Genomic DNA, 15,083 nt, shown 5'->3' with positions numbered 1-15,083 from the left:
GTCAAGTCTCCTTGGCTGAGTGTGTTCAAGTTGGTCACTTGCTTGACCAAGGAATCGGGAGTCTGGTCTCCACAGGCTTCTTGCGGGCAGAGCAGGCCCCATCCAGAGAGGAGGAGCGGTGGAGGGGCACGAACGTGTGCCCCCTCTTACCTCCCGTTGAGAGTCAGGGGAGTGGCCTCCTTCTGTGACTCCATGCCTGGAGTAGGTCGCAGGAGGGTCTGCCAAGACCTGGGGGGAGGTGCTGAAGCAGGCCGAGATGTTGGAACAGCGTTCTGTGTAGCTACTCTTGTCCTGATGTTTCTGGTAGATAAAGTTGTCACCCTTTCCCCTGAGTGTTTGCAGCCCTTACTTTGAGAAGATCCAGGAAAAATGGGTCTAGGAAAACAAGAAGATAGAAGGAGCGTGGATCCCTGACATGGGGCACCAGGCCAGCCCTGCACTAACTACCCAAAGCTTTGCTTTGAACAGAGGGAAACAAACATCTGTCTTTTTTTTTTTTTTTTAAATATATTTTATTGATTTTTTTACAGAGAGAGAGAGGGATAGAGAGTTAGAAACATCAATGAGAGAGAAACATCGATCAGCTGCCTCTTGCACACCCCTACTGGGGATGTGCCCACTACCAACGTTTCTGCCCTTAGACCGGAATCGAACCTGGGACCTTTCAGTCCGCAGGCCAACGCTCTATCCACTGAGCCAAACTGGTTTTGGCAAACATCTGTCTTATTTAAGCTGCTATCACCTTGGTTGTTCAGACACCTGAGATCAAAGCTAATTTACACTATTATGGCCCCTCAGAACCGCTCATGCCGTCTGCACGTTTTTCTGTGCAGGATTCTTGGGTGGGGGCCCTTGAGGGGGAGCTGAGTTCTCTTTGTAGATGGGCACAGGGAGAAAAACAAGAGAGAGGACCTGGTTGCTGGAACCTGAGGGGAAGGAGCAGCTGACGTCAGTTTGGATGAGCCACATGTCTGCTGAGCAGCACTTCATGTTCTGAGCACTCTGGTGTGAGAGGACTGAGCAGCCAGTGATGTGTCCATGATGCAGAGCTTAGGGCCGGGTGCCAGGAGCATCAGGAGGCTGGACCAGGCCCTCCAGGAAGATGGGGTGCTGAATGACCCACTGCTACATCCATCCAGGGGTGCCCCTGGATAGTGGTGCACTATGGTGACCCTGCCCCCAAAGAGTCCAGGTGTTGGTCTGGACACCAAAGCCTGTGTCTCAGCCATCTGGGTCTGGAAGGCCAGGCCTCAGACCAGGCCAACTGTGGCCACACAACCACCCAGCCAGGCCTTTTGCCATCTCCACCGGAAGCGTCAAACCCAGAACATACTGTAGATCTGGGGAAAAGGCCGAAACAAGGGACAGTTTTCCCTCCCTGCCCTTCATCCTGTGTCAGGAGCGCTCAGAGCTCTGGTCTGCCCTGACTCACATTTTCTAGAACCTCTGTACTATGGAAATGTGTGCACACGTGTCTAGAGGGCAGTAATGGGTTGTGGACAGGCAATGTCCCTTTCTTGCACTTGAAAGTCTGACCTGCTCTTAATCTGATCAGGGACCCCTCAGGGGCATGGGACACAGTCAAGCCCAAGCGTGGGAGAGGCCCTCTCTTAGGCGGCTGCTCGGCTCCCGGCTCCCAGCCATCCAAAACTCCACCCACTGTCCTCAGGGAAACCTCGAGAGCTGCAGGCGCCAGCAAGGGGAGCCCATTCATTTTCTCTGCCTGCTCAGCCCTCACATGGCCTTATAGGGTAGAGGCGGCCAACGGCCAAGGCCAGGCCAGCTGGGGAACTGGCAGGGAGGCCTCAGAGGGGCTCTCCAGTGAGGCTGCCTGGCCACCCTCTATCTTCCCAGACTCCCCCTTTAATAGCATGCTTTGTAATATCTTCTTTTCTATCATAAAATGAGGCTCCCAGATAATATTAGCCTACTCACTAACATAATCTAAAAAAATATATATTTTATTGATTTTCCACAGAGAGGAAGGGAGAGGAAGAGAGAGTTAGAAACATCGATGAGAGAGAAACATCGATCAGCTGCCTCCTGCACACCTCCCACCGGGGATGTGCTCGCAACCAAAGTACATGCCCTTGACTGGAATGGAGCCTGGGACCCTTCAGTCTGCAGGCCGACGCTCTGTCCACTGAGCCATGCCGGATCCGGCTCACTCACATAATCTAAAAAAGAATCATATAATGCCCTAGCTGTAATAGAAATAAAAGTAAAGCAACTTGTTACAAAATAATATATATTTCCATATAAGTGGTTGGCTAGCTACACAGGAGACACACAAAGAAGTCTGGTGCACGCACGTGGCCTTAGGCAGTTGCTGAGCCTGGTGCAGGTGTGCGGTGCTGGCGACTGAGTAGCTCAAAATGATGACCAGCTCTTGATAAAGCTCTGAAGGAGACCAAGACTGTCCTTACCCCAGACACACACGAGAATGTCCAGAGGATGTCCAGCGTGGTAGGCTCCCACCAGGAATGCCAGCTGAGTTCCCCAGTCATTGTAGAAACCCAAATCCCTCACCAGTGTGTGAAATGCTACAGGAGTGGAGGAGATACAAATGTGAGTTGACCAGGTCCAGCCCCAGGAGCTAATAACCCCAAGTAGGAAGAGGCTCAGGATGCAGAAAGGACAAACAGCCACTACTCGCTGCCTCTGACTTTGCTCCCTCCCCTAGTGGACATGGGTGGACACGGCACCATCAGAGTCCAGCCTGAAGCTTGGTATCCCTCCCTTCAATTAGACATCATCCTAACCAAGTTGGGTCAAGTTGGCCTAAAATGTCTCTCAAATTCATATTCACCTTCTTCTCTTCATTGCTTCCTCCTCCTCCTTAGCTCAAGCCTCATTCCCCTGGCACATGAGTGCAATGATTTTCTCACCCTGACTCCCCTCTTTCATGCCGCCCTATTCAATCACCTCATCTTTCCCGCTGGTGATTCCCGTATGTGAGTCTGCTGGGGCTGCCAGAACAAAATATCACAGGCCTCGTGGTTTAAACAATCAGAAATTTATCACCGTTCTAGAGGCAGGAAGTCCAAGATCAAGGCGTAGGCAGGGTTGGCTTGCAGATAGCCGCCTTCTCCCTTGGTCTGTGTGCTGCCTGTGTCTTACTCTCTTCTCGTAAGGACACCAGTCATTTCAGGCTAGGGCCCACCCATATGATTTCATTTGAGCTTAGCGACCTCTTGAAAGGTCCTTTCCCACATCGGTCATATTCTGAGGTACTGGAGGTTAGGACGTCAACATCTGCATTTTGAGGGGACACAGGTCAGTCCATACACCCTTCTGCAACAGCTTCTCTTGAAGTACTCTTTTGGTATCAAATTCAACTCTGTGCAGCTTGCGTTTTAATTAAGCAAAGAAGAGAACTTACTGCTCCTGGAACTTCGCAGCCTGGAGGCAGAGGCACCGCTGCACTTTGGGCCACAGGATGCCACTTGGACCTGCCTATAGCTCGGGTTCTTATGGGTTGGAGCCACATTCAGGCCTCACGTGGTGGAGGCTCAGCTTGAGGCCACGGCAGAAGTGGAAGAGAGAGTGGTTCTCAGTAGCTAGAACCAATGTCCCAGACTTGGGTCCCACTGCCTCGGATTGGCCTGACTTGGGCCGGGTGCTTTTCCTGGAAATCACGGTGGCCCTGGGACGGAGTGTAGTGACTCCATTCTGGGCTGAGCTAGGAGGTCATCAGTTCCCTCAGGGAGAAATGAAAGTACAGACATTGTTTTCCAGAAGGAATGCACATGGTGGTGGGGCTAAAGCATTCTCGAAGTTCTCTAGAGAACGGGTGAATAAATGGATGAAAGCTCTTTTCTTAGATCTTCTCTAACGTGGTATAGATGTATGAGCTAAATCTAGTCATCTGTAGATTTGATTTCCCAGTTGACTCTGGTCCCATTGGCTTTCTCCTGAGATGCAATGCTTGTCCATATTGTTCGTTAACATCAGCTCTGCACCAGAGCACGGCTTTTTCTTGAACTGGTGGTTAGAGAATGCACGAACTAAGCTTCTCTGTTAGTGGCTGGATTCGGACTGTTATTGACTCCTTGACCGCATTAAAAAGAAATACACTTCTAAACCACAAAATACATGTAAGGAAGCCTATTTTCCCTACAAATACCATTAAAATTACAAATATATGTTGATCAAATTATTTTAAGAAAAAATGAAATTATTTTTTCCCGGGCCTCTGCTATGTTGGCTCCAGCAGGTGCTTTGTCTGCTGATGGGAATTCTGTCCTCACTTGACCCAGGAGCCATGGTCCTCTCGCCTTCCGCTTGCTGAAGGCTGAGGTGTTACTGGGGGAAGTGAACACAGTTCCCCTTTCAGCGCTTTCTAGAGGCTGAGATACCCACGTTCAGGCTGCGGTGGGGCAGGCCTGACTGCATGGCATTCGCTCACTGGCATTGTGTGTTTGGGTAATGTGATGGTATCAATCACCCTGAGCCACTGCAAGCCACAGAGTCTCAGGTGGGGGCCAGAGTGGAGCACTTCTCAGAGTAAGTGGTGCATCCTGGCTGCCCCTGCGGGCTCTTCAGTAGGCCTACCCCAGGGCTCTGGGAAAGAGAGCAAGAAGCAGCTCATAAAATAGGCTGCTGCCAGAGTTAGACACACCCCGAGTCCTTTTAAAAATAATTATTGATTGCCCTAGCTTTTTGGCTCAGTGGATAGAACGTCGGCCTGTGGACTGAGGGGGTCTCAGGTTTGATTCCGGTCAAGGGCACAATCATGGGTTGTGGGCTCAATCCTTAGTAGGGGAAGTATATGAGGCAGCCGATCGATGATTCTCTCTCATCATTGATGTCTCTCTCTCTCTCTCTCTCTTTATCAACCCTTCTCCTTTCCTCTCTGAAATCAATAAAAATATATTTTAAAATTATTGATTTTTAGAGAGAGAAGGGAGAGGGAGAGAGAAATATCAATTAGCTGCCTCCTGTACGTACCCCTCTGGGGATCTTACCTCAATATGTGCCCTGAGTGGGAATCAAACCTGCAACCCTTCAGTGCATGGGACATCACTCAACTAACTGAGCCACACAGCCAGGGCCCTAAGTCCTTTTTGATGGTAGAGTGCAATTGCCATGGGGAGTGTAGGAGAGCCTGAAGCTAGGAAAGCCAGGAAGTCTGATGCCATATATCACATGTACTACATAGACCTGTCCTAGGGGCCACAGCCGGACAGCAGTTCCACTTTCTGACATCCTTTTCATTTCTGGGGACCTCTCCTTGGAAATACATTCTGTCTCCAGATATATTCACACTCTATTGGTAGTGAGACATCCTTCCTCTAAGGAGGGCTTTTGCTGAATGCTATGCTTTGGGGTTCTGGGGTCCTCCCTATCTCTATCCATCTACTAGTAAACAGCCAGGGGACTCGTCTTCTAAAGGCAGCTTTGCATAGGACAGTGTGATCTCTGGATCATCTGTATCAGAATCATCTAAACTCTGGTGGATTTCTCAGTTGGTCTCCAGATCTGCTGAACCATTTCCATAGTAGCTAAAATATAAACATAAGAAAGACCAAAAGGAAACAGATTTTGTAGTCAGCATGACCTGGATAATTATGTACACTTACCCTTCCTAAGCCCTTTCTGTAAAATAAAGATAATATCTACCTGGCAATAGAATTGTGAGGATTAAGAATGGCAATGTGAATAAAGTGGTGAACAGAGTGCCTAGCTCACAGGAGCTAAATGATTGCCACTATCTTCTGTCCATCCACCCATCTGTCCATCCTTCCATCTTTCATCTAACACTGAATGCCTACAATGGAACTGCTGCTCTAGGCACTAGGAATACAGCAGTCATTAAAATAAACCCCCCTTGTTCCCATGTAGCTCACATGCTAATAGGGGGAGACAGACAATAAGCAAACATATAAGTGCCATGGAGAAGAGTACATTAGGATCAAGGGCATCACCAGACTCCCCAAGCTAAAGCAATTATTTCATTTGAAACCAGTAGGTATTATCAAACATTCTGGCAGGCTCTTTGGGGGATACTTTGGGGCTTGCTGTTAAGGAGCTTATAGTTGTAGACTGGCTGAAAAAGGAAAATCCTACACACATAGGAAACCATTGGAAAACAACAAATTGCTGTGCCAGCCACGTGTCATACGTGCTTGAGAGCTGCTCGGAGGAGACTGGGTGCTGGCAGTGAGCTGTTAGTGAATGACCCCACCTGGCTTTTTTTTTTTTTTTTTTTTTTACAGAGAGTTAGAAACATCGATGAGAGAGAGACATCGATCAGCTGCCTCCTAAACACCCCCCACTGGGGATGTGCCCACAACCAATGTACATGCCCTTGAACAGAATCGAATCTGGGACCCTTCAGTCTGCAGGCCGACGCTCCATCCACTGAGCCAAACTGGTTTCGGCTCACCTGGCTTTTTTAAAATATGTATATATTTTTAATTAATTTTACAGAGAGGAAGGGAAAGGAATAGATAGAAACATTGATGAGAGAGAAACATGGATCTGCTGCCTCCTGCACGCCCCCTAGGTAACATGCCCTTGACCAGAATTGAACCTGGGACCTTTCAATCCAAAGGCCGATGTTTTAGCCACTGAGCCAAACTGGTCAGGGTCCCACCTGGCTTCTTATCCAGGAACAAAGGAAGGAACTTGCTTAGGGACCCGTCGCCCACCCTTATTTTGGAGAGACTACTCCATACCTAGCATATGCAGAAAGCCTTGGATGCCTGTAAACCTCTTAAATCTTTTGAACATGAATCAGGGCTGCTTGCACCAGATCATGGGAATACTACTTAATGGAAAATTCTTTATCTCTGTCCAACTCTTTGCCAAATCCCGGCTCTGTGTAATGCCCAAGGTCGTGAAGGCAATTACCTCCAGGATGCAACTTTATTACACATAAATAACTTTGATTTGGAAAACGGTGCACGCACCAAAGGAACTGCACAGATCCCAGCAAACAGATGGCCATTAACAACAGCTGTTGTAGAGGCTGTGGGTGTTTGGAAATACTGCTTCTGTTGACAATCCATCTCTGATATGGTTTAGGAGCATGGAGGAAGACACTAACTTAGAGCAGAGGGTGGATATAGGGTAGGCAAAGAAATGGCTATTTACCATTTGTCTTTTGCCAATTTGGATCAAACAAAGCCAGAAAAGAGGCCAGAGACCAGCTTAATGCAAAGATGAACTGAAAAAATAAATGTAAAAACTGGCCTTCGATACTGAAGAGGTCACTCTTTTTTTTTTTTTTTTAATATATTTTAGTGATTTTTTACAGAGAGGAAGAGAGAGGGATAGAGAGTTAGAAACATCAATGAGAGAGAATCATCAATCATCTGCCTCTTGCACACCCCCTGCTGGAGATGTGCCTGCAACCAAGGTACATGCCCTTGACCGGAATCGAACCCAGGACCTTTCAGTGCAGGCTGACGCTCTATCTACTGAGCCAAACTGGTTTCGGCAAGAGGTCCCTCTTGAGTGTCCCCACGTGTGAAATGAGGGGTTAGGGACATACCATTCTGATCAAATAAAACTTAGTGAATGCCTACTAAGTGTTAGGTTCTTAAACATAGATTATTTCAAACAATAGCACTCTCCTCCTAGGGTAGTTGTGAGGAATGAGGACATCAGCATGTGTGATTCCTAGCAGTGTCCAGCACATAATAGGCAGGTAATAGTTAGCCATTATCATTTGATCCCTGCACAACTTTGAGGTGGACATCATTTCCTCTCTACAAACGAGGAAACCACTAAGGAACAAGTGAACCAAAATCCACTATCCTCCATTATGCAGCTTGGCTTAGAAGGGCCCTTGAGCTTTTAACTGTGAAAAAACAAGAGGGTAGGAAAGGAACTTGAGCTCTAGGAGCAGTCAAGCTAAGCACCCTCTCAGAAATTTTCTGTAGAAAGTGGAAGTGTTGTCTCTTTTATGATGAAGATAAGGGGTTTGGAGAGGGGTCTGGGACAAAGTGACAAAACTTTTTTCCCCAAGCTCATTTCTTCTCCTCTTATGCCAGTTAGGTTTCAGAGACACGATCTTGCCTACACACACAAAGAAAAGCCAGGGTTCCCAAAGCGTAAACCCAATTGAAAAACAGTCCTCAGTGGAAGCATTAGTCACTGTGGAAGAGGAATAGGAAGAGACATTTAGTCCCCTGAGGAAGAGGCTGGAGGACAGATGAATGAATCACCGTTTATGCACGCATGGACTGTTCCAGTTATTCCTAGTGCTCACTTGTGGCTTTCACTGTTCTGGACAATACAGGTAGTCAATGAATATGTGATCATACATTTTGTGCTAGGATTATAATGGTGAGCAAGACTAACGTAGGGAAAGATAGGCAAATCAACTAGGTAACAGGTGATAATATGGTGAGGGGAACCATCGGGAGCAATACTGGGTGCTGGGAAGGCAGAAAGACCTGGTCCAGCTCTGGAGGGGGAAGCTGGGGAGGGTTTCTTGGAGAAAGTCTCTATAAATGGGGACCTAAAGACCTAGTGGGAGAGGGTGGGAGTAAAGAGAGGAAGGTAATTCAGGCAGAGGGACTGATATGTGCAAAGGCTAGGAGATGACAATGAATTTTTGGAGGAAGTGAAAGTCGTTCTGAGCAGGAGGTGGGAGGAGAGTGAAGAAATGGGAGGCCGGAGAAGTGAGCAACAACTAAAGCCTTGAATAGTGTTGCACACATAGCAACGAATGTGGGCATTATTCAACAAAGAACCACTGGGAGAGTTTAAGCAGGAGACTCATGATTGGCATTTTAAAAAGCTCAATTTTGGAGAATAAAGGGGGTCGAGTCTAAAGGGAAACAGTTAAATACTTGAACTAGGGACATAAAAAGTGGGGGAGGGTGGGTGAATTGTGGATATTTCAGGGGAGTTAAAGGTGAATCCTGTTTCTCGTGTGAACCACTGGATGGAGGGGTTGTCATTAGCCCCAAGGAGGAGGAATAGGAGGCTGGACGTGCTTTGAATACACTGTTATAACTGCCCGCAAGGCAGCCCTAATAAGGATGCCCAGTGGTTGGATGTGCAGCCAGCTCAGATGAAGACATGGGAGGGATGTGGATTGGGAGTCATGAACAAAAAGACAGTGAATAATAATAATAATAATAATAATAAAAAAAAGACAGTGAACGAAGGTGTGGGATGGACAAAATTGCTCGGAGATTGGGCAGAATGAGAAAACCCAAGACCAAATTCTGAGAAGGCTAGAGTTAAAAAGCCGTCATAGGGAGTGGGACCTGTCAAAGAGCCCAAGAATCCCTGCACAAAGAAATTCTATATAGTAAAAGGCTAATATACAAATTGATTGAATGCCAGAATGACTGGTTGCTATGATGAGCATTGATCACCAGAAGCTGAGCTCATGGCTGGCAAGTGCAATGGCGGTGGTGGGAGCCTCTCCCGCCTCAGAGGAAGCGCTAAGGACCCCCAGGGGATGTCTGACTGCTGGCTTAGGAGAGGACTGGGAGAGGGCACAGGCCTGGCTGAGGGGTGCCCCCTATCCTCCTGTGCACAAATGTCATGCATCAGGCATCTAGTGCTCAAATAAAGCTAAATATTCACTCAATCTGTTAAACAAAGGGGTCAAGGACAGGAGGAAAAGATTTGTCATGAATGCCAAGAAATAGTATTTAAAAGGCAGAACCAGCAGTCATTTATCTGCAGACAGGTAGTAGAAAGATGATTCCAGGATTAAAACCAATCCAAGAAACCAAACCATTTCCTTCCATCTGTGCATCCCACAAGGCTTCAATTCTGACAGTGTGCTACAATGACATCGTTGGGAATAATTGCAGTCATTCTCCTTTCTTGTTCTACAGAATGTGTCAATTTTAGCTCCAATACTGTCTTCAGACATGACTTATTTCACCTTAGACCTATTTACTTCTTAGTTAGCGCTCATTAAGTGCTATGCATTCCTAGGAAATCTAGTGGCGGGGGGAGGGGGGGGGAAGAAATGGGAGGCCGGAGAGGTGAGCAAATGGGAGATAGTTAAATGCTTGAACTAGGGACATAAAATGCTAGGAGAGAGAAACACCACCAGAGTCTCATCATAATCTGATCCAAGAAACCATTTTTCTTTTTAGCTTGTTTGTTTTTTTTTTTTGTTTTTTTTTTTTTTTTTTTTAAAGCTAGAACCTCACGATTTAAGACCAAAATATAAGTTCTAAATTGTACTGCATACCAGGAACTAATGTTGCCTGCTCCTGAAGTTCAGTCTATTTTTTTGGACTGAATTTAATAACTTTGGCCTGATGCCAGTGAATGTACTTCTTCCAGACTACTCAATTTTGGACAATAACATTGAGACTTCTGTTTTTTAGACATTTAATATATTAAGGGAAATGTTAAAGATCACTCTGAAATGCTAGAAGCTTAAACAGGAAGGACATAACTAATTGTGTCTAGGAAATGAGATAATCTCTTTTATAGAATCATCTGATATTGAGGAAATAAGGACTTCACAAAAGAGGGGACACAATGAAATTAACCAATGAGTGAGCCATCCTTTGGGATCAGTAACCTTTAGACCTGGACCTAACAAAGATGTAGCTATGAATGTATTAGGGCTGATCTACCTGCCCAAGAATTTGTTTCCTCTAAAAAGTGAAAGAATCAAGGTTAAAGCAAAAAATGATTCATGTATGTTAGAAACGATCTTTTATATGACTGAAGACGGACACAAAAACCCCACAACCAACCCTTGCCCCCCAAATCTAGCTCTTAATGCCACATCCCAGTAAATTAGAGATCCATTCCATATGACAAACAGTCAGAATAACGACCGTGCTTGCTTATTTCAAAAGTTCAACATCCAAGGAAGGTGTGGTAATATAGAAATAAAACATGTACTTGTCAAAACTCACCAAATTGTATACAGTTTAAATGTCTCCATTTTAATTACATTTAACTTACACCTCAATTACTAAAAGCATGAAAAACAAAAAGGGAGAAAAAAGGTACATCAACAGATTCTGTAGCTAAATGAAACTGAATAGTTTATATCTATTGTTCTTAACAAGGTCAATAGAAGGAAACGATAAGCAATGCTTATTTTTTTAAAAATGTATCTGGATTGCCTAGACTACATCTCTCTTGGATTAAAGGGACTTCTTCAATAGATGATGGCATCCACACCTCCACTAAAAAAAAAAAAAAAAAAAAAAAAAAAAAAAAAGTCCTAGCTGATTCGGCTCAGTGGTTAGAGCATGGGTCCTCAGACTGAAGGATCCTCGGTTGCAGGCTCAATCCCTGGCCCTGGGTGGGGCATGTGGAGGTAACCAATTAATGTCTCTTCACATTGCTGTTTCTCTCTCTGCCTCTCCACTTCCCTTTCACTCTCTCTGAACCAGGGTTTATTCCCCTCCCCCTTATTTTTCAAATCATCTATGAAATAGTTTAACTGTCATAAATTTGAAAGTCATATGCTCTGACATTGGAAGTCAGTTGGTTGGGCGTTGTCCCATGCACCAAAAGATTGCTGGTTTGATCCCTGGTCAGGGCATATGCCCTGGCTCAATCTCCAGTGTGCTGTAGGAGGCAGTGATAGATGTGCTCTCACATCAATGTTTCTTTCTCTCAAAACCAATGAAGCATTCTTAAAAATTTTATCTATCTATCTATCTATCTATCTATACACACACACACACATATATAAAACCCTAATATGCAAATAGACTGAACAGAACAACTGAACAACTGGTAACTATGATGTGTGCAGTCCACCAGGGGGTGTGTGGAACATAGCGGGCGTTGGCCCTGGCAGGATGATGGAGCAGGTGAGTGGGGATACCAGACCAAGGTGGGGTGCTGGTTGCTGTGAGTGGAGTGAGACACTAGTAGTTACCGAAAATTCTTTGCTGCTGCACACTGTGGTCCCACTTGGCGCTTACACCTGCTGCTAGCACCAGCCTTGCTCAGGCTGGTTACGTGCCAGCCCCACTTGCACACACTGGTCCCATCGCTAGGTGCCATCAATGGATGCTAGCAGCAGCTGCCAGCCCCGATAGACCTAGGGCTTCTCTACCTCCCCCTACTCCTGAGGTGCGATTGGGGCAGCAGTTGTGTAGCCACTGCTGGCACCAGCCCCAATTGCACCGCATTGGGGGGCTGGTGCTGTGAGAGTGGGAGCTGCGGCAGCGGTGGGAGCAGGGCTGCCTGCAGAAGGGAACTGGGGGGCGAGGGGGAAGGTGCTGTGGTAGCACAGAGACCTTCCCCTGTGCCCACTGCAGCCTCACGGCCTACAATTCCTTTCAAGGTGCATGAATTCATGCACTGGGCCCCTAGTGTGTGTGTGTGTGTGTGTGTGTGTGTGTGTGTGTGTGTGTGTGTATAAAAGCCATATATATTCATCTTAGCAATCAAGGTTTTAGCTCTTTCATTTTAGGCATTTCATGAAGGTGGTGGTGGTGGTGGTGGTAGTGGTAGTGAAAGGTATTAAGTCCATTTATTTAAAATCCAGGCTGAAAATCAAACAATCAAACAAACAAACAGTCCTTCTCCATCTGGAGATTTTAATATATTTATTTGAAAACCAAGTTGTGTGAAAGAGCATACTAAATAGTCATAAATCTTCTCTTCAACCAAAGACTTGGAGACAAGGTTTTTCAGGTCAGTGCAGAGGCAATGATACATGCAGTGAATAGCAGGTCTCAACATGAATTTCCTCATAGACATTTTCAATATGAACCTGGACAACCTTCTTCAGATGAGCAATGAGATCCTGGGGAAGGGGAGATGAGAAGCAAAAGAAGGCTCATTCTTTATTTCGAAAACAGTTTGTTTTCTTTTAAACTACTAGCTGTTGAAGTCTAACACTAGACAGTCCTTGTATGCCAGTTTGTGCTATAATAGTCTCTTTTTTCACATTTCTATTGAATTGAGTATTTTATCCTTTTGAAAACTAGTAAGAATCTAACTTCCAACTAAAAAATTTCTAAGCCATCTTGTACTAACTGCCTTGAATGACTTAATCTGGGAGACTTCAGTGAGGTATTGTGATACTGTATTGTGTTGGCTGGGAAAGCTGAGGAAGAAACCATCAAGATTTCCTGAAAAGAGAAATTCTCTGAAAGAGAATTTTCAAAAACAAGTCTAGATAGAAAGGATGTTAATATAAACCACCCTCTCACTTAGGTCCAAACTGTCTTTAAGAGGCTTCAATATATTTTCCTACTAATGACAGGGTTTATCCTTTAATATATAGCTGACATATCTGTAAAAGCTTTCATTAATTGCAAGTCAGTGTATAATAATCATGTTTTGTATACTGACATTTAAATTTAAATATATTTTTATTTTGTAATAAATCATACTGTATTTTTTTTTTACAATTTTACTGATTACTTTGTTTTTTTAAATTTTTTAAATTAAATTATTATTTGTGTACATATCATACTGTTCTTTTTCTTTTAAACATATTTTTATTGATTTCAGAGTGGAAGTGAAGGGAGGGAGAGAGGGAGGGAGGGAGGGAGGGAGGAAGGGAGGGAGAGAGAGAGAGAGAGAGAGAGAGAGAGAGAAAAACATCAATGATGAGAAAATCATTGATTTGCTGCCTCCTGCACGCCCCATACTGGGGATCAAGCCTGTAACCCTGGTATATGCCCTGTCTGGGAATAAAACCATGATATCTTGGTTCATAGGTCAATGCTCAATCTCTGAGCCATACCGGCTGTGCAATGATACTGTTCTTATTTCCTTTAAAGAGTTGAATAAATTAATATCTGTCTGATAATGTATTTGAACTAGGGTGGAATTAAGGAAGCTTGATCATACATCTTCAAATATGTGATGACCATTAAAAAAAAATGGGGAAAATATGACAATTTTGTGAAATTAAATTATTCCCAACTTTTGCCTTTTAACGCCGCCGCTCCCCCTTCCCCCAATGCCGGCATAATAATAATCTCTTTGAACTGGACAAAGCTTTGTGTTACAGTTTAAATGATCCCCAAGTTCCTATAGGCATTGTGTTTCATACATACTAGATGTTTAATAATTTCACTATATAAATAAATGTTAAGGCTTTTAGTGCTGAAAGTATTGACAAAGGAAAGGGAGAGAAGAATCATGGAGAAGTGCAGGCCTGTGCTATTCAAAGTGTAATCTATCCAGGCGTCTTCAAACTACGGCCCGCGGGCCACATGTGGCCCGCAGACGAGTCTGATCCGGCCCGCCAGGTTTTTTGGGCAGTGAGCGCAGCCGAGGTGTTACAGTAGGAATTAGTAGTTCATGTAGTCCGGCCCTCCAGCTCTCTGAGGGACCGTGATCTGGCCCCCACTTTAAAAAGTTTGAAGACCCCTGCATCGCTGGCCCACAAACTGTAACTGATCTTCAACAAGCTTATATCACAATGTAAATCAACTCCATCATTTAGCAAACTGTTAGTTTAGCTGACTTCTTTTGGGGGGAGGAAGATGCAAGGCTGTTTTGATAAAAGAAGCACTGAGCAGATTTACATCCAAAGCAAGCTTTCTACCTCCTCACAGACGTATAAAGTTTGCAGACCAGGTACTTTGAACAGCATTGGTAGTATGGTAGAATCAAAGAAGAAAGAAAAAGGAATTGGTGTTATGATTGTAAGCAGCGATAAAAAGGGGAGGGGGCAATTATTTAATACCGTTTAGGTAAATAGGGATTAAGCACAAAAGAAAGGGAAAAAGTGAGACAATGTCCCCACATAAAACTTTACTGAAGAACTGACAGAGGTTTCTCTTGATAGACAACTTTGTTCCACACACCTCTGGTTCTTAATCATCAATATACTCAAATGGTTCTGGGGGTTCTGGCTCTTGCTCCTCCTCCTCGATTTTCGGGCCGTGGGCTGCCACGGGTTCCACCAGCTCTTCAATGTCTTCACTGGTATCCTTCAGAATGATGACACCTCCAATGGAGAGCTGTCAACACAAAGCAGGGAAGAAAGAGGCACAAGCTCTTCTCATATTCCTGAATCTAGAGTGCACATTTATTAAATGTTACTTTAAGATCGCCAGAATAGTTTGGAAACAAAGAACTAGGCTAGGACTACACTTTACTAGGTGAATCAGGAAACCTGGCATTTGTGACTGTGTTATGCTAATCTTCCTGACCTA

The 15,083-nt window shown here is 45.0% G+C and overlaps 1 protein-coding gene across 2 annotated transcripts in view; it reads right to left on the bottom strand.

The window, feature by feature from the left end:
• Positions 1–12,489: 12,489 nt before the first annotated feature.
• PSMD1 (proteasome 26S subunit, non-ATPase 1) overlaps positions 12,490–15,083 on the bottom strand; it is a 78,298-nt gene continuing 75,704 nt past the window's right edge. For both annotated transcript variants that reach the window (XM_036421444.2, XM_036421443.2), the window contains 2 exons: positions 14,733–14,888; positions 12,490–12,712 (listed from right to left, as the gene is read on the bottom strand). In XM_036421444.2, coding sequence (XP_036277337.1) covers positions 14,742–14,888 — 147 coding nt within the window. In that variant the 3' untranslated portion in view covers positions 12,490–12,712; positions 14,733–14,741. The remainder of the gene's footprint in view (positions 12,713–14,732; positions 14,889–15,083) is intronic.

The sequence above is a fragment of the Pipistrellus kuhlii genome, unplaced genomic scaffold, assembly GCF_014108245.1.
Source record: "Pipistrellus kuhlii isolate mPipKuh1 unplaced genomic scaffold, mPipKuh1.p scaffold_m20_p_7, whole genome shotgun sequence".
In the NCBI taxonomy this organism is placed as follows: domain Eukaryota; kingdom Metazoa; phylum Chordata; class Mammalia; order Chiroptera; family Vespertilionidae; genus Pipistrellus; species Pipistrellus kuhlii.
This window is presented reverse-complemented; position numbering and strand designations above follow the sequence as displayed.